Consider the following 19,043-nt stretch of genomic DNA (forward strand, 5'->3'; position numbering starts at 1 on the left):
GTTCCGATGCACTTTCCTGCACCGCGTCCGCGGGCTTTTAAAATGGCAAGTTAATGCGATGTTTTACTCCACACCAGCACAGATGCAAAACCTTAGTAGATAACTCCCAAAATCTGAGCCTCCAACTTAGATCTTGTAGAGTGTTGACAGCAGTACTTAATTTGTAAACAAGTAAGTGCCTGGGTCCCTTCATGGAGCCACTGCAGCTTGCGCCCCCTATTGCCCCTGCCATGCTGCCAGTGACAGTACAAGCACACCTACTAACACCACACTCCCACAAGGGTGACACTTCAGACTCTTCAAGGCCCTCAAACCTATAAGAAGGGCTTGAGGCCACGGTATCACCCACACATGCATGCACGTCAATACCCGTGGAAGCAGAGCGGGGGACGATGAAGGCTAGAGTGTCTGCAGGGCAGCCTCAGAGTGGCTAAGAGATCTGGAAATCTGTTGCATGGAAGTCTCTCTTCTGCCTTGAAAATCCACCACCTGGAGCAGCATTATAGCAAAGATGTCGTAAGATTTTGTGTCGGGTTGTGTCACTTTTTTGGCACAGCTCGACACAAAACCTAGCATAGTGGGAGAAGCCCTCAGTAACTTAAGAAACAAAATGTAAGTAGAAATGGCCATAAACACACATTAACCCTATTAATCCTCAAAGATAGTTATCTGTTTATGACTGGACTATCTAGCTGTTTGTTGTCCTAAGTTAATTCTTATTTCTTGGAAACGGTCTTTTTGATGATCAAGCACTTGACCAATGCTAGCTTTACTGTTATTGTTGTAGTAAAAACTCTTTTAGGTCTCGCCTATGCAGTGCGCATGCGCTACATAGGAGAGAGACCTAATGCCATCGGCACAGCTTTGGGGGCAAAAATGTGCACGCATTGCATTGCTTGCAATGGTAACGTGTGCACGTCTGGCGATTTCCGTGCGGAAACGTGCGGTGCCATATGGTGGCCCCCTCCCCCTGCTGCCATGCGAGGCGCGCCCATTTTTCTTCTCGCTCTTTCCCTCGCTCCTGCTCTCCTGCTCTCCTGCTTTGCTCTTCTCTCTTTGATGCTGGTGTCAGATCTCCTTTGCTCCTCAGTCCTGCCTCGCTTTCCCATGTTGAACACTCTTCCTTGTTCCCTTCTGAATCCCTTTATATTCGTCCTACGTCTGGCCATGCTATGCATCTCGGACAGAAACTGTAAGCCTGCCTGTTACTAGTGCACTAATCCTCTCTCAAACCTCTGCGGTCTCACAGTGGCAAGATCCAGCTGCTTGTGTGCAGTACTGCCCAAGCAGAGGGAGACTCCAGTGGGCAGTGTGGGTAGAAGCCCTCACCCAGTCCTCGCCGCACTCCTTAGCTGCCTGCGAGCGTGCAGGGTCGTGAAAGCAGTCTTGCCCTCTTGCCGGTCTGGTGGGAGCTGCAGCGAGTGAGGATGGCCGTCCCAGTCTCAGAGCGTGTCCTCTTTTCGGCACAGTGCCTTTCCTGCAGGAGAGGCCCCACTTGGGTTTCCAAATAGCAGCGGCGCTGGATGGCGCTTCTACCCAGGTGCTGTACGTCGCGGACCCCTCGCTGGATGATCCGTAGCGGGAATGCACCACTTTCTCCCTATGCGACCCAAAACGTTCAGGTCCGCGCTGTCGGGGGATACCGCCACGCTCACCAGGCGCTTCCTCCTTTTAATGCCTACACCTTCCTCACCAGATTTCTTAGGGGCAAAGCGAAACGCTTCAACCGCAATGATTTAACAAGCATTAGCACTGAGTAAGATGAGTGTGGTTCGTTGCTCTCTTTCCACCAACTATAATGCCAAACACGTTTAGTTTCATTAATGTAACTTTCGTTAGTTTATCTGATGCAAAGCTATTCAAACATAACTCGTCGCCTGCAGCTCTCTCCTGGCACAGCTGTCAAGTAACTGTAACAAGGTCCGTGTGTGCGCCTACCGATTCATTTCCATTCCGAGGCCCTGCTCCATGAATTCATGCACCTCGGATAACGGGGCTAGATGTCAAGCAGAGCACCAAAGGGGCCCACAGACCTGTCCTAGCCCTGAGCATGTATAATGCTTTGACATTGGTTCCAAGATGCCTTCTGGTTTCAAAATGTTGTTCTTCAGACACTATATAAACACATGTGGTAGGTTTTGTTTGCATTCTTGTTTGTGCCCATGAACTGCAATAGGGCCGTCTTTTGTGTGTTCGGCAATTTGAAACATTTAAGCGCCATGTTCGTTATGTATGCATTTATTTGTAACTGTTTGCAAGGTGTTTTATTCACGTGTGAATTTCAGTTTTTTGTTGTTGTTTTGGATAAGGGTGTGTGTGCGCGCGCATGAGCGCACTTGCGTGCTTATGTAAATAAAAAAAATCACATCCCTGGCTTCCTGAATTTTCGATGAAAGTACACGCACATGTGCCCCATAATGGGTCATCTTGGTTGTAAGCTTTAAGTGAAAGACTTGTTTAGACCTACAGTGCTATGCCAATGCTTGTTTTATTTGTATGTAGTGTATTTAGTAATATTTGTGTGTTTGTTGTAATCCCTGAAGAAGTCCTAGCACTTTGGGACGAGGTGCATGTTTAATTTGAAACTTGTCTAGAACAAAATAAAGAATACATGTTTTTAACAGACAAGAGGAGTCATCGATTTTTGACGATTAAGGGATTAATAGGACTTTATGGACATTTCTACTTTTAAAATTGTTGTTGCTCAAGTTACTGAGTGCTTCTCCTACGGTGCTTTGTTGGTATTTGGTTGTTTGCTGGGATGGTTGAAGCAGGGAGGTTAGCACCGGTCTGTAGGAGCGGCCTTGAGTGCGGTGACTATTTCCACAACTGTTCCTAGCATGAGTTTATTCACGACACAAAACCTGTTTTGGGATTTACAAAGCCACGCAAAGCCTAACTTGCATGGCTTCGCAAGATAAAGTAACTCAATCCCCTGCCGTGCATTACTTTGCATCAAGTAGGCCTTGTATAGAAGGCTCAAGGGCATCCACCCATGTTGTGTGATGCAAACCCATGTTGTGCTCTGGTATGTGTATTTGTATAGCGCACAACTCACCCAGGAGGTTATCTTGGCACTGAAGCAGGAGCTGTATCCCAAGCCAGTGTTGGGGCTTCATGAACAACCTGTTCTTACATTTTTTGTGAAATTCAAGAGCTGAGGAGGAGGCAGGAGTCTTTGCCAAAGACACCGCGCTGGGGGACTCCACCTGATGAGACCCACACCCCACCAGGCACCACACAGAAAGGACCTCACAAGAGTAATCAACAACCAACTCACCATGGCCGTCTAGGTGAACGCAGGGTCTGTCTCCTGCTTTTATCATAGCCGTCTCTTCCATTCTAGAATCCTGGAGAAGACACAGATTTCTGACTCTGTCCCACTAGCCTAGCCCTTGGCCAGACCAGGTTGCCCGTGCTTAGATGCAAGGATACCTTCACTGGTCGTAGGGCGCTCTACAAATAAGCATAACATAAAATAACATAAAGAATGTGGATGTATGTAACATACAATCAGACATAACCCTTGCAATGCCTTCCTTTACATAGATGCTTCTATTTGACAGAGAGCCATCCCTTAGCAATGAAAATGGCCCGACACAGCCACACAAGGGTACTGTTCTTTTGTCTAAACCCATGCTCTCCTCCTCTCCTTGTCTCAATCTGATTGTGCACACCCCACATAGAAATACTTTGTAAACTTCTTTTCTGTGTTTCAGTGAAACAGAGGACGCAATATATGGAAAATATACTTGAAAGAGTCCAAGCTTTGAAAGAAAAGAATATGGTCAGCAGAGAATGCTTCCAGCTGGAGGAAGAGTGCACCAGGCTGGTCCTTATCGATAATCAATATCACACAAGGAGGGCAGAACACGACACACTGTCCTCTGGAAGCAATCATCTGGAGATCATGAGCCAGATAGGTGCTGATTCTTACACAGAAGTCAGTAGGTTGTTTGAACCAGACAAACATGGGAATTCTCCCAGGATCATCGTCCTGCTGGGAGTCGCCGGGATTGGGAAGACGACGACTGCCCTGAGGATCATGGAGGACTGGGCTTCCGGGCAGCTTTTCCAGGGAAGGTTTGATTACGCATTCTTTGTACCGTGCAGAGAGATCAGCCGGGCCCCTGGACAGAACAAGATGGCCGACCTTCTGTTCCAGAGCTACCTTGAGATGTTGAAACCAATGGAAGCGTTCAAGGTGGATCCTAAGAAACTGCTCTTTGTCGTTGATGGCTTCGATGAACTGAGGTGCCCTCTGCTTTCGCTAGAAGATGATCCCAAGAAGAAGGCTTCAATGGAAGATACACAGTGCAGTGTTATGAGGAAAATGATTTTTCAGAAGGCACACATAATAATCACCACAAGGCCAGCTGCTCTGATGACGCTCAGCATGCACGTGAAGATTCACCGGTTTGTCCAGATTCTTGGATTCTCTGAAAATGACAGGAAGGAATATTTTAACAAATATTTTGGCAGCCAAACATTAGGCGCAAAGGCTTTTCACTGTGTACAAGAGACTGAAGCCCTCTTTGCTGCCTGCTTTGTTCCCATCATTTGTTGGATGGTCTGCAGTGTCATCAAACATCAGGCAGCCACAGGCACAGAGGTCAAATTTTCTCTCCGAACACTTTCTTCGCTGTACTTGTCCTTTCTCGCCCTTGTACTCAAACAGCCGAGGGCAGATTCAACGGAGCCAACTCCAAGGATTCTCAAGAGGCTTTGTGCCTTGGCCAGAGAAGGCGCCTGTGAGCAGAAGACGCTCTTTGAGGAGGAGGAGGTCATCAGACATGGTCTTACAGTCTTGGAAACACCGTCACTCTTTACCAAACCATATATATTCCAGAACGTTGCCGCGTCGAAGCAAGTCTACTGCTTCATTCACAAGAGCTTTCAAGAGTTTTTAGCAGCTCTCTTCTTTGTACTTGAAGAAAGTGAAGACAATGTAAACTTGGCACAGAGTCCTCGGCAAGATCTGGTCAACTTTTTGGAGAAGTCCAGAAACTATGAACACTATCACTTAAGGTTTGCTGTCCGCTTCTTGTTCGGCCTCCTCAGTAAAGAGAACCTGAATCACTTGGAGGACGGATTGAAACTAAAGGCTTCATTGGACAGAAAATCTGAATTAATGCAGTGGATTAAAGACAAGATGCAGCCAAGCCCTGCAGAGGGGACCCCTGACCTGAAGGGCCTGCTGTACTACCTGTTTGAGCTCCAGGACGGAGAGTGTGTCAAGAGCACCATTGGCCACCTCCAAAATGTGGAAATCTGTGGCATAACAGACAGCATGGACTGTGAAATCCTGCAGTTTTGCTTGGAAAACACTTCTGGAATTAGAAGACTTTGCATAAACGACTCAAAGCTGAGCCCTGAACATCTGGAAGCCCTGAACCCCTGGCTGCTGACCTGCTCCAGTCTCAGGTAAGCAGTGGTGTATAGTTTGTGTTTGTACAAAATATTGTAGAAAAATTTTGTGTGTGCAAAATATTGTGGCAAGAATATCTAGGACAAACATGTTGTAAAGATCAGTTTGCATGGTTAAGCAAGCTTTAACTATTCTTAAGCATCAGAGACCCATCCAAGCCTTCATTTTCAGGTCAAGCAGCCAAGAGCTAGATGTGCTAAATGTGCAGACTCCTGACTGCCTGAGCCGAACTTTGCTGGGCTGAGGATGTCACAGCTCCTGTGGGCGTGACCTCCTCAGCTCATCAAAGGTCTCTGAGGCCTTCCCTCTCAGTGACGAGGGGAAGCGTCACTCATTGCCTCAGATATGGGTTCTTCAGTTTTAAGTCCAGAAGTGCCACCTCGTCACAGCGAGGGGTGGGGTCAGCAGTCTCACTGACCCCACCCAACTCGTGAAGAGGTTGGGACTGCTGCCTTCCCTCATGGGCCGACATAAGGTCAACTAATGAGGGAAGGCAGCAGTCCCAACCCTCCTTGGACTGCTGAGGCAGAGCTACAGGTAATGTTTGGTGTGTGTGTGCGTGCATGTCTGTTTGAATACTTGGTCATGAGTGTTGTGAATGGATGTGTGCACAATAGCGTGTGCAAAATCATGGGTGTGAATGAGTGTGCATGTGTGCCTGTATATCCATTCCCCCCTCCTAACATGACTCGCCACCACCTCTCTTCTCTCTGCCCCCTGCAGGGCGTGGAGCTGCTGCCTCAAACCTCCGTCCTGCATCGTCCTCTCTTCTGCGCTCAGCGCAAACTCATCTCTGGTGGACCTGGACCTCGGCTTCAATCAAGCTGAGGATTCTGGCGTGAAAGAGTTATGTAAAGGGTTAAAGCATCCCGGCTGCAAACTACAGAAGCTCGAGTGAGTGCATTACTCTTCATTTACAATGCGTTCGATCTTCTTTCGTAGCCCAGTTTCACCTAGCACAGTGTACCCCAGTTTGTGACATGTTCTGGCTGGCACATCAGAGCGAGTGGTGCACCAGTGACAACCTGCCTGAGGGTTTGAAGGTCTTGGAAGTGTTTGTTGTTGTGTAACACATGAGTTCGCCTGTTGCTAGCCATGGAGAAGGTTGTGTCGCTCTACGTATGCCCTGCCATTCTCGCTTTCATTGGATTTAAGGCCATTGTGGCTGTCCGGTTCAGACCCATCACCAGCACCTGGACCTGGGTCTAGCCTTGTGTTTAGGCCTCAGTCTAGGGCCCATCACCAGCAGCAGGACCTGGGTCTGGACTTGTGGGAAGGCCTCAGTGCAGGGCCCATCACCAGCAGCAGGACCTGAGTCTGGACTTGTGGGAAGGCCTCAGTGCAGGGCCCATCACTAGCAGCAGGGCCTGGGTCTGGACTTGTGTTTAGGCCTCAGTCTAGGGCCCATTACCTTCAGCAGGACCTGTGTCTGGACTTGTGGGAAGGACTCAGGGCAGGGCCCATCACCATCAGCAGGACCTGTGTCTGGACTTGTGTTTAGGCCTCAGTCGAGGGCCTATCACCATCAGCAGGACCTGGGTCTGGACTTGTGGGAAGGCCTCAGTCTAGGGCCCATCACTAGCAGCAGGACCTGGGTCTGGACTTGTGGGAAGGCCTCAGTCTAGGGCCCATCACTAGCAGCAGACTCTGGACTTGTGGGAAGGCCCCAGTCTATGGCCCATCACAATCAGCAGGACCTGGGTCTGGACTTGTGTTTAGACCTCAGTAGAGGGCCCATCACCAGCAGCAGGACCTGGGTTTGGACTTGTGGGAAGGCCTCAGTCTAGGGCCCATCACTAGCAGCAGACTCTGGACTTGTGGGAAGACCTCAGTCTAGGGCCCATCACCATCAGCAAGACCAGGGTCTGGACTTGTGGGAAGGCCTCAGTCTAGGGCCCATCACTAGCAGCAGGACCTGGGTCTGGACTTGTGGGAAGGCCTCAGTCTAGGGCCCATCACTAGCAGCAGACTCTGGACTTGTGGGAAGGCCTCAGTCTAGGGCCCATCACTAGCAGCAGGACCTGGGTCTGGACTTTTGGGAAGGCCTCAGTCTAGGGCCCATCACTAGCAGCAGGACCTGGGTCTGGACTTGTGGGAAGGCCTCAGTCTAGGGCCCATCACCATCAACAGGACCTGGGTCTGGACTTGTGGGAAGGCCTAAGTCTAGGGCCCATCACCATCAGCAGGACCTGGGTCTGGACTTGTGTTTAGACCTCAGTAGAGGGCCCATCACCAGCAGCAGGACCTGGGTCTAGACTTGTGGGAAGGCCTCAGTCTAGGGCCCATCACTAGCAGCAGGACCTGTGTCTGGACTTGTGGGAAGGCCTCAGTCTAGGACCCATCACTAGCAGCAGGACCTGGGTCTAGACTTGTGGGAAGGCCTCAGTCTAGGGCCCATCACTAGCAGCAGGACCTGTGTCTGGACTTGTGGGAAGGCCTCAGTCTAGGGCCCATCACTAGCAGCAGGACCTGTGTCTGGACTTGTGGGAAGGCCTCAGTCTAGGGCCCATCACTAGCAGCAGACTCTGGACTTGTGGGAAGACCTCAGTCTAGGGCCCATCACCAGCAGCAGGACCTGGGTCTGGACTTGTGTTTAGCCCTCAGTAGAGGGCCCATCACCAGCAGCAGGACCTGGGTCTAGACTTGTGGGAAGGCCTCAGTCTAGGGCCCATCACTAGCAGCAGGACCTGTGTCTGGACTTGTGGGAAGGCCTCAGTCTAGGGCCCATCACTAGCAGCAGACTCTGGACTTGTGGGAAGACCTCAGTCTAGGGCCCATCACCAGCAGCAGGACCTGGGTCTGGACTTGTGGGAAGGCCTCAGTCTAGGGCCCATCACTAGCAGCAGACTCTGGACTTGTGGGAAGACCTCAGTCTAGGGCCCATCACCAGCAGCAGGACCTGGGTCTAGACTTGTGGGAAGGCCTCAGTCTAGGGCCCATCACTAGCAGCAGACTCTGGACTTGTGGGAAGACCTCAGTCTAGGGCCCATCACCAGCAGAAGGACCTGGGTCTGGACTTGTGTTTAGACCTCAGTAGAGGGCCCATCACCAGCAGCAGGACCTGGGTCTAGACTTGTGGGAAGGCCTCAGTCTAGGGCCCATCACTAGCAGCAGGACCTGTGTCTGGACTTGTGGGAAGGCCTCAGTCTAGGACCCATCACTAGCAGCAGGACCTGGGTCTAGACTTGTGGGAAGGCCTCAGTCTAGGGCCCATCACTAGCAGCAGGACCTGTGTCTGGACTTGTGGGAAGGCCTCAGTCTAGGACCCATCACTAGCAGCAGGACCAGGGTATAGACTTGTGGGAAGGCCTCAGTCTAGGGCCCATCACCATCAGCAAGACCTGGGTCTGGACTTGTGGGAAGGCCTCAGTCTAGGGCCCATCACTAGCAGCAGATTCTGGACGTGTGGGAAGGCCTCAGTCTAGGGCCCATCACCAGCAGCAGGACCTGGGTCTGGACTTGTGTTTAGACCTCAGTAGAGGGCCCATCACCAGCAGCAGGACCTGGGTTTGGACTTGTGGAAAGGCCTCAGTCTATGGCCCATCACTAGCAGCAGGACCTGTGTCTGGACTTGTGGGAAGGCCTCAGTCTAGGGCCCATCACTAGCAGCAGGACCTGGGTCTGGACTTGTGGGAAGGCCTTAGTCTAGGGCCCATCACCAGCAGCAGGACCTGGGTCTGGACTTGTGGGAAGGACTCAGTCTAGGGCCCATCACTAGCAGCAGGACCTGTGTCTGGACTTGTGGGAAGGCCTCAGTCTAGGGCCCATCACTAGCAGCAGGACCTGGGTCTGGACTTGTGGGAAGGCCTCAGTCTAGGGCCCATCACCATCAGCAGACTCTGGACTTGTGGGAAGGCCTCAGTCTAGGGCCCATCACTAGCAGCAGGACCTGGGTCTGGACCTTTGGGAAGGTCTCAGTCTAGGGCCCATCACTAGCAGCAGACTCTGGACTTGTGGGAAGACCTCAGTCTAGGGCCCATCACCAGCAGAAGGACCTGGGTCTGGACTTGTGTTTAGACCTCAGTAGAGGGCCCATCACCAGCAGCAGGACCTGGGTCTAGACTTGTGGGAAGGCCTCAGTCTAGGGCCCATCACTAGCAGCAGGACCTGTGTCTGGACTTGTGGGAAGGCCTCAGTCTAGGACCCATCACTAGCAGCAGGACCTGGGTCTAGACTTGTGGGAAGGCCTCAGTCTAGGGCCCATCACTAGCAGCAGGACCTGTGTCTGGACTTGTGGGAAGGCCTCAGTCTAGGGCCCATCACTAGCAGCAGGACATGTGTCTGGACTTGTGGGAAGGCCTCAGTCTAGGGCCCATCCCTAGCAGCAGACTCTGGACTTGTGGGAAGACCTCAGTCTAGGGCCCATCACCAGCAGCAGGACCTGGGTCTGGACTTGTGTTTAGACCTCAGTAGAGGGCCCATCACCAGCAGCAGGACCTGGGTCTAGACTTGTGGGAAGGCCTCAGTCTAGGGCCCATCACTAGCAGCAGGACCTGTGTCTGGACTTGTGGGAAGGCCTCAGTGTAGGGCCCATCACTAGCAGCAGACTCTGGACTTGTGGGAAGACCTCAGTCTAGGGCCCATCACCAGCAGCAGGACCTGGGTCTGGACTTGTGGGAAGGCCTCAGTCTAGGGCCCATCACTAGCAGCAGACTCTGGACTTGTGGGAAGACCTCAGTCTAGGGCCCATCACCAGCAGAAGGACCTGGGTCTGGAATTGTGTTTAGACCTCAGTAGAGGGCCCATCACCAGCAGCAGGACCTGGGTCTAGAATTGTGGGAAGGCCTCAGTCTAGGGCCCATCACTAGCAGCAGGACCTGTGTCTGGACTTGTGGGAAGGCCTCAGTCTAGGACCCATCACTAGCAGCAGGACCTGGGTCTAGACTTGTGGGAAGGCCTCAGTCTAGGGCCCATCACTAGCAGCAGGACCTGTGTCTGGACTTGTGGGAAGGCCTCAGTCTAGGACCCATCACTAGCAGCAGGACCAGGGTATAGACTTGTGGGAAGGCCTCAGTCTAGGGCCCATCACCATCAGCAAGACCTGGGTCTGGACTTGTGGGAAGGCCTCAGTCTAGGGCCCATCACTAGCAGCAGATTCTGGACGTGTGGGAAGGCCTCAGTCTAGGGCCCATCACCAGCAGCAGGACCTGGGTCTGGACTTGTGTTTAGACCTCAGTAGAGGGTCCATCACCAGCAGCAGGACCTGGGTTTGGACTTGTGGAAAGGCCTCAGTCTATGGCCCATCACTAGCAGCAGGACCTGTGTCTGGACTTGTGGGAAGGCCTCAGTCTAGGGCCCATCACTAGCAGCAGGACCTGGGTCTGGACTTGTGGGAAGGCCTTAGTCTAGGGCCCATCACCAGCAGCAGGACCTGGGTCTGGACTTGTGGGAAGGACTCAGTCTAGGGCCCATCACTAGCAGCAGGACCTGTGTCTGGACTTGTGGGAAGGCCTCAGTCTAGGGCCCATCACTAGCAGCAGGACCTGGGTCTGGACTTGTGGGAAGGCCTCAGTCTAGGGCCCATCACCATCAGCAGACTCTGGACTTGTGGGAAGGCCTCAGTCTAGGGCCCATCACTAGCAGCAGGACCTGGGTCTGGACTTTTGGGAAGGCCTCAGTCTAGGGCCCATCACTAGCAGCAGGACCTGGGTCTGGACTTGTGGGAAGGCCTCAGTCTAGGGCCCATCACCATCAGCAGGACCTGGGTCTGGACTTGTGTTTAGACCTCAGTAGAGGGCCCATCACCAGCAGCAGGACCTGGGTCTAGACTTGTGGGAAGGCCTCAGTCTAGGGCCCATCACTAGCAGCAGGACCTGTGTCTGGACTTGTGGGAAGGCCTCAGTCTAGGACCCATCACTAGCAGCAGGACCTGGGTCTAGACTTGTGGGAAGGCCTCAGTCTAGGGCCCATCACTAGCAGCAGGACCTGTGTCTGGACTTGTGGGAAGGCCTCAGTCTAGGGCCCATCACTAGCAGCAGGACCTGTGTCTGGACTTGTGGGAAGGCCTCAGTCTAGGGCCCATCACTAGCAGCAGACTCTGGACTTGTGGGAAGACCTCAGTCTAGGGCCCATCACCAGCAGCAGGACCTGGGTCTGGACTTGTGTTTAGACCTCAGTAGAGGGCCCATCACCAGCAGCAGGACCTGGGTCTAGACTTGTGGGAAGGCCTCAGTCTAGGGCCCATCACTAGCAGCAGGACCTGTGTCTGGACTTGTGGGAAGGCCTCAGTCTAGGGCCCATCACTAGCAGCAGACTCTGGACTTGTGGGAAGACCTCAGTCTAGGGCCCATCACCAGCAGCAGGACCTGGGTCTGGACTTGTGGGAAGGCCTCAGTCTAGGGCCCATCACTAGCAGCAGACTCTGGACTTGTGGGAAGACCTCAGTCTAGGGCCCATCACCAGCAGCAGGACCTGGGTCTAGACTTGTGGGAAGGCCTCAGTCTAGGGCCCATCACTAGCAGCAGAGTCTGGACTTGTGGGAAGACCTCAGTCTAGGGCCCATCACCAGCAGAAGGACCTGGGTCTGGACTTGTGTTTAGACCTCAGTAGAGGGCCCATCACCAGCAGCAGGACCTGGGTCTAGACTTGTGGGAAGGCCTCAGTCTAGGGCCCATCACTAGCAGCAGGACCTGTGTCTGGACTTGTGGGAAGGCCTCAGTCTAGGACCCATCACTAGCAGCAGGACCTGGGTCTAGACTTGTGGGAAGGCCTCAGTCTAGGGCCCATCACTAGCAGCAGGACCTGTGTCTGGACTTGTGGGAAGGCCTCAGTCTAGGACCCATCACTAGCAGCAGGACCAGGGTATAGACTTGTGGGAAGGCCTCAGTCTAGGGCCCATCACCATCAGCAAGACCTGGGTCTGGACTTGTGGGAAGGCCTCAGTCTAGGGCCCATCACTAGCAGCAGACTCTGGACGTGTGTGAAGGCCTCAGTCTAGGGCCCATCACCAGCAGCAGGACCTGGGTCTGGACTTGTGTTTAGACCTCAATAGAGGGCCCATCACCAGCAGCAGGACCTGGGTTTGGACTTGTGGAAAGGCCTCAGTCTATGGCCCATCACTAGCAGCAGGACCTGTGTCTGGACTTGTGGGAAGGCCTCAGTCTAGGGCCCATCACTAGCAGCAGGACCTGGGTCTGGACTTGTGGGAAGGCCTTAGTCTAGGGCCCATCACCAGCAGCAGGACCTGGGTCTGGACTTGTGGGAAGGCCTCAGTCTAGGGCCCATCACTAGCAGCAGGACCTGTGTCTGGACTTGTGGGAAGGCCTCAGTCTAGGGCCCATCACTAGCAGCAGGACCTGGGTCTGGACTTGTGGGAAGGCCTCAGTCTAGGGCCCATCACCATCAGCAGGACCTGGGTCTAGACTTGTGGGAAGGCATCAGTCTAGGGCCCATCACTAGCAGTAGGACCTGTGTCTGGACTTGTGGGAAGGCCTCAGTCTCGGGCCCATCACTAGCAGCAGGACCTGTGTCTGGACTTGTGGGAAGGCCTCAGTCTAGGGCCCATCACCATCAGCAGGACCTGTGTCTGGACTTGTGGGAAGGCCTCAGTCTAGGGCCCATCACTAGCAGCAGACTCTGGACTTGTGGGAAGGCCTCAGTCTAGGGCCCATTACTAGCAGCAGGACCTGGGTCTAGACTTGTGGGAAGGCATCAGTCTAGGGCCCATCACTAGCAGCAGGACCTGGGTCTGGACTTGTGGGAAGGCCTCAGTCTAGGGCCCATCACTAGCAGCCTGCCTTGGCCCTTTGCATGAAGGGACCACCTCTGCTTAATGCCCATCTTCAGGAACCGGGCACAGGGAGCTTGAAATCAGGGATCCTCTGTGCCTAGGCCAGTCCTGGGGGGGAGGAGGGAGACCTTAGTCTTAACCAGCAGAAATAAACATGGTGGTCAAGTGTTTGGTGCTTCTAATAATTTACAAACACAGATGCCACAATGGGGCCACAATGGGGCTTCTGACTGAATACCCAACAATTTACAAAACTTGTAGTTATGAGATGCTAGGCAACCGAGCCCCTTCTTGTCCAGCCCTGAAGTGAGCGTGTGGATATTGTGCAGCTGAGTGGGTTCAGCAGTGAGGCGCTGGGAGCAGTGAGGCTGTGCTTCATGGCACTTTAGCTAAAGGGGGGCAATCACAAAGGACAATCAATAGGTCAAGTCATTGACACTGCCCCCAAGGTCGCAGTCGGGGGAACAGATACAGTGTCTTCATTGTGGGGCTCAGCCATGGAGCTTTCTCCTTGGTGTCACAAATGTACAAGTGGTTTCTAAAGCTGAGATCAGTGAAGCCGCTCCTCGCTTCCTCCTTCGCAATCTTGGTGCCAGACCAAAGTGATCTTCAAGAAATAGAGTAGACAAGAGGGTACACTGGCAGGGTCAGGGGTGAAAGGGGGTCATCACAATATGCTGTTGGCAGCAGCCTTCATGGGTTGCTGGTACTGGATGGGAGACACTATCCAGCACGGCTCCCAGGGCTCCTGAGATAAACCGAATAGGTGATGCGTGGAATGTTGAATTAATCCCAGTCACTGCTGATTACTCATGGACGCATTCCAATCCATTATGTTTTGTCTACTTTGCTACCCTAGGTGGAGACCAGCTGTATGCAAATCAGCCCTGGTCCTGCTCCAATAGGAATAGTCCAGCCCAAACTGCTGTGCCAGGTTCCCTCGAGATGGGGTCATAAGTCACCCCAGACAGGCTTCAGCCCTGGTAGGACTGGCCAGTGAGGTGGGGCAGGGTACCAATGGCACAGGAAGCATGGTACCCACAGCACATTCCAGGCCTGGATCACAGGGTCCCTTTCTTGGGGGTTCCCAGCCGGTCAACCGCCACGGTGTCTTATGGTCAGTAAGGAAGCCAGATGGCTTGTGAGGCCGGCCAGCCAGAGGTTCATGGTGGTGTTGAGGGGAACAGCAAAGTACAAAGCGAGGAACTGAAGGCTCCCAGACCCAGGGGACGGTGACCCTCTGCAGGCAGGAGTCTGGGGAGGGAATGCATAGAGGTCCATGTGCCCATGTGGGCAGAGGTCTGGGCAGTCTGCACAGGGCCTTTCTCCTCACATGTGCATGTGCATACATGTGCAGAGGGAAGCCTGATGCACTAACCATGACATGCACGCAGGCTGCATGCTTGTCCTCACTAGTACCTGAGTGTACACATACCTGTCATTCACACCGATACACCTGGGAGCCCAGGGCCTCAGTAAGGGAGCTGCTAGAACACTTCCTGTAGGCGTTGCCCTTTAAAGACCATTTCGAAGACCTGGCCCTGCCCTTTAACGTTTATCGTCATGGCTGCCAGGTGCACGAGCCCAGGCAGAGAGGGAAGTGGCCCCTCCCTCAGAGCACCACTCTGGGCTCTCAGTACTTGTCACAGGGGACCCCGCAAAGAGCGACCATGAATGTGGGGTTCTTTGAGGGACATCAAACCTCTGCGACTGTTTACTGTGGAAAAACAATGGGTCAGCGGGGCAACTCGTGAGAGTCAGGGGGGTCGTCTTGCTCAAACTATGACTGTAGCTGAGTGGGCGATTGTCATGGCCCTGTGATCTCAGGCAGGCCACAGTGATCTCACACAAGCCATGCGATATCACACGTGCCCTCGTAATGTCACACAGGCCCTAAGATAACCGCCTGGTCCTCATGATATCACACAGGCCTTCGTGATCTCAAACATTCCCTGCGATATCGCACAATCCCTGCGATATCACACAGGCCCTCATGATATCAAACTGGCCCTTGTGATATCACACAGGCCCTCTAGATATCACACAGGCCCTCATGATATCAAACTGGCCCTTGTGATTTCACACTGGCCCTTGTGATATCACACAGGCCCTCTAGATATCACACAGGCCCTCATGATATCAAACTGGCCCTTGTGATTTCACACTGGCCCTTGTGATATCACACAGGCCCTCTAGCTATCACACAGGCCCTCATGATATCAAACTGGCCCTTGTGATATCACACAGGCCCTCTAGATATCACACAGACCCTCATGATATCAAACAGGTCCTTGTGATATCACACTGGCCCTTGTGATATCACACAGGCCCTCTAGATATCACACAGGCCCTCATGATATCAAACTGGCCCTTGTGATTTCACACTGGCCCTTGTGATATCACACAGGCCCTCTAGATATCACACAGGCCCTCATGATATCAAACAGGTCCTTGTGATATCGCACTGGCCCTTGTGATGTCACACAGGCCCTCTAGATATCACACAGACCCTCATGATATCAAACTGGCCCTTGTGATATCACACAGGCCCTGTAGATATCACACAGACCCTCATGATATCAAACAGGTCCTTGTGATATCACACTGGCCCTTGTGATATCACACAGGCCCTCTAGATATTACACAGACCCTCATGATATCAAACTGGCCCTTGTGATATCACACATGCCCTCTAGATATCACACAGGCCCTCATGATATCAAACTGGCCCTTGTGATATCACACAGGCCCCCTAGATATCACACAGGCCCTCATGATATCAAACTGGCCCTTGTGATATCACACAGGCCCTCTAGATATCACACAGACCCTCATGATATCAAACAGGTTCTTGTGATATCACACTGTCTCTCCTGATATCACTCAGGCCCTGTAATATCACACAGGCCCTGTGATATTACACAGGTCATTATGATATCACACTGACCCTCATGATATCATACTAGCCCTGTGATATCACACATACCCTGTAATATCATGCAGGCCCTGTAATATCACACAGGCCCTGTAATATCACACAGGCACTCACAATATCACACAAGCCCTCGTGATATCACACTGGCCGTCATGATATCATACAACCCTTGTGATATCACACAGGCCCTGTGATATACAGAGACCCTGCGATATCATACAGGCCCTGCGATATCATACAGGCCCTGTGATATTACACAAGCACTGTGATATCTCAAAGGCCCTGCAATATCATACAGGCCCTGTGATATCACACAGGCCCTGCGATATTATACAGACCCTGCTATATCATACAGGCCCTGTGATATCACACAGGCCCTGCAATATCATACAGGCCCTGTGTTATCATACAGGCCCTTCAATATCATACAGGCCCTGTGATATCCTACAGGCCCTGTGATATCACACAGACCCTGCGATATCACACAGTGCTGTAGTTATTATACGGTTCAAACTAAAACAGACACACAGGGCCCGATTCACAAAAGTAATCTGAGACAAAATCCTAACTTTACGGTTTTCGGTATTAACAAAAGGCGTTTAGGAGTAGTAAAGTTGGGATTTTGTCCTAAGTTTGTCTTTTGGTCTTAAGTCAAAATACTAACTTAAGTTAAACTTAAGTTAGGATTTTGGCTTGAGACCAAAATTTAAGACAAACTTGAGACAAAATCCTAACTTTACTACTCTTAAATGCCTTTTGTGAATACCGAAAGTCGTAAAGTTAGGATTTTGCCACAGATTACTTTTGTGATTCGGGTCCATCGTCTTCATTCAGTTTTTTAAAATGTATCTGGCACTTATGGCAGTTTTTAAAAATAATGTATTTAATTACTTCTCGTCCTGCGACGTCATCAAGCTCAATGGACACTCACTTTCTGTGATGTAATCACAGTGAAAGGCCTTATGACATCACTTCTGCTCAGGACATGGTCTCACGTCAAATGTCATGTGATGCCGGTCATGTCATGGGTGGTTGGGAGAGAGCCAAAGGAAGTGCGATGTCCCTTTTCGATGGCTCACCGTCCTTGGCTGTTGGTCTGTAAATGCTTTACTCCCTCTGCACCAGGAGTTACACCCCCACTAACGCTGAGACCTTTCTGCCTCTTGTAGTCTGAGGAACTGTTTGCTGGCCGGGTCATGTTGCGGAGACCTCGCCGAAGTCCTCTGTACCAACCCATCTCTTCAGGAGCTGACCCTGACGGACAATGATCTGGGGGACCCCGGCGTGAGAGAGCTGTGTGAGGGGCTCCGGCATCCAGACTGCAGACTGAAGAGGCTGGAGTGAGTATTCATGGCGGGCCTACAGGTGCTGTTCTCATTCATGCATGAGGGGTGTCTGGGCATTACCTTGGTCCTTCCAAGCTGGGGGGTCATGAGCTAAAGCAAGCAGGCGCACGCCTTCCTCTTTGGAAACAGGACCACTGTGGACATGAGCCGGACCCCACGTCGGCAGACACCAGGTGAGGGTGAGAGCTCTGTGTTTGGAGAGTGTTTGCACATCAGAGGCCAGAGGGGTCCTGCTCCTTGTGAGGGAGCTTCTCCTACTGGAGACTGAGCTGCTCTGGACTCACACTGAGGCCGCTGTATCCCCTCTGCCCCAGATTTCATTTGTGGTATGAACTCTATTATTATGCACAGCATGGTTTAGGGTTCCTACTAGTGTGGGATTTTGATATCATTTTCTTGAAACATTGATAAAGCATACAACTTGGACATGGACTTTCTTACACATTGTGTGCCTGATTCACAAAGTTAAACTTAGACCTGAGCCTAAATTTACACCTGAAGACTAACTTTAGACCTGAAGTCTAACATTAGACCGGAAGTCTAACTTTAGACCTGAAGTCTAACTGAAGTTTAGGTTTAGACCAGAAATCTAACTTTATACATGAAGTCTAACTTTAGACCTGAAGTCTACCTGAAGTTTAGGTTTAGACCTGAAATCTAACTTTATACATGAAGTCTAACTTTAGACCTGAAATCTAACTTTAGACCTGAAGTCTAACTTTAGACTTGAAGCTTAAGATCAGACCTCAAGTCTAACTTTAAACCTGAAGTCTAACTTTAGACTTGAAGCTTAAGATCAGACCTCAAGTCTAACTTTAAACCTGAAGTCTAACTTTAGACTTGAAGCTTAAGATCAGACCTCAAGTCTAACTTTAAACCTGAAGTCTAGAGGGGGCGTGGCCAAGATGGCGGGGTGAGCGGACGCTTCTTCGCACAGCTCCTCCGGCCCGCCTAGGCTCGAGCCCTTTTTCTTCAGCTTCTCTCCCCCCGCTGATGCTCAGCAGCTGAGAGGCGTGTGGCGGAGGACCTGGGGCACGCATTGATGCCACTTTGGCCCTGATTGCTCCAGTGGAAGCACCTTAAAAGACCGATTGTCGATCGCAAGACGACGGAGCACTCTGGAAGCGGAGCGGATCAGAGTGCTGTCCAGACGCTTCGGCAGGGCCTGGTGCTGAAGGTTAGCGACCTGGTGTGGTGATCGCCCCGACGCTCGACGGGGATCGACAGGAAGCTATCGGCTGTGTGACCTACTACACGGGGAATTCCTGAGCGAGTGCCGAGGTGCTTGGACTTGAGGGGGTGGCCTCCCCTATGGCGAGAACCCCACTCCCGGTGCTGGAGGAGGATCGACTTGGGATCGGAGCCAGATCCACCAACTCTTCTAAGTAGCCGTACGGCCCCGGTTGAAGTACTTTTCTGATTGACTGGCTTCCGGAGAGGCCCGGTGGCATCGCCAGGCTAGGACGATCTGCTTGGCCCCACCCGACAGCCATTTTGTCTCTGCGGGGACAGTGTCGCAGGCCTCTTTCGGAGTCGCTTGGAAGCCGTTTCCTACACCCTCTGCTTCTGTCCAGCTCTTCCCCTCCGGCGGAGCGCCCTTGCCGG

At 52.2% G+C, this 19,043-nt stretch overlaps 1 protein-coding gene across 7 annotated transcripts in view; it reads left to right on the plus strand.

The window, feature by feature from the left end:
• The window catches only part of LOC144764093 (NACHT, LRR and PYD domains-containing protein 12-like), a 324,393-nt gene that overhangs the window by 71,625 nt on the left and 233,725 nt on the right, over positions 1–19,043 (plus strand). For all 7 annotated transcript variants that reach the window (XM_078650252.1, XM_078650255.1, XM_078650253.1 and 4 more), the window contains 3 exons: positions 3,720–5,424; positions 6,152–6,322; positions 17,262–17,432. In XM_078650252.1, the coding sequence (XP_078506378.1) occupies positions 3,720–5,424; positions 6,152–6,322; positions 17,262–17,432 (2,047 nt within the window). The remainder of the gene's footprint in view (positions 1–3,719; positions 5,425–6,151; positions 6,323–17,261; positions 17,433–19,043) is intronic.

Source organism: Lissotriton helveticus, chromosome 6 (genome assembly GCF_964261635.1).
Source record: "Lissotriton helveticus chromosome 6, aLisHel1.1, whole genome shotgun sequence".
Taxonomy (NCBI): Eukaryota; Metazoa; Chordata; class Amphibia; order Caudata; family Salamandridae; genus Lissotriton; species Lissotriton helveticus.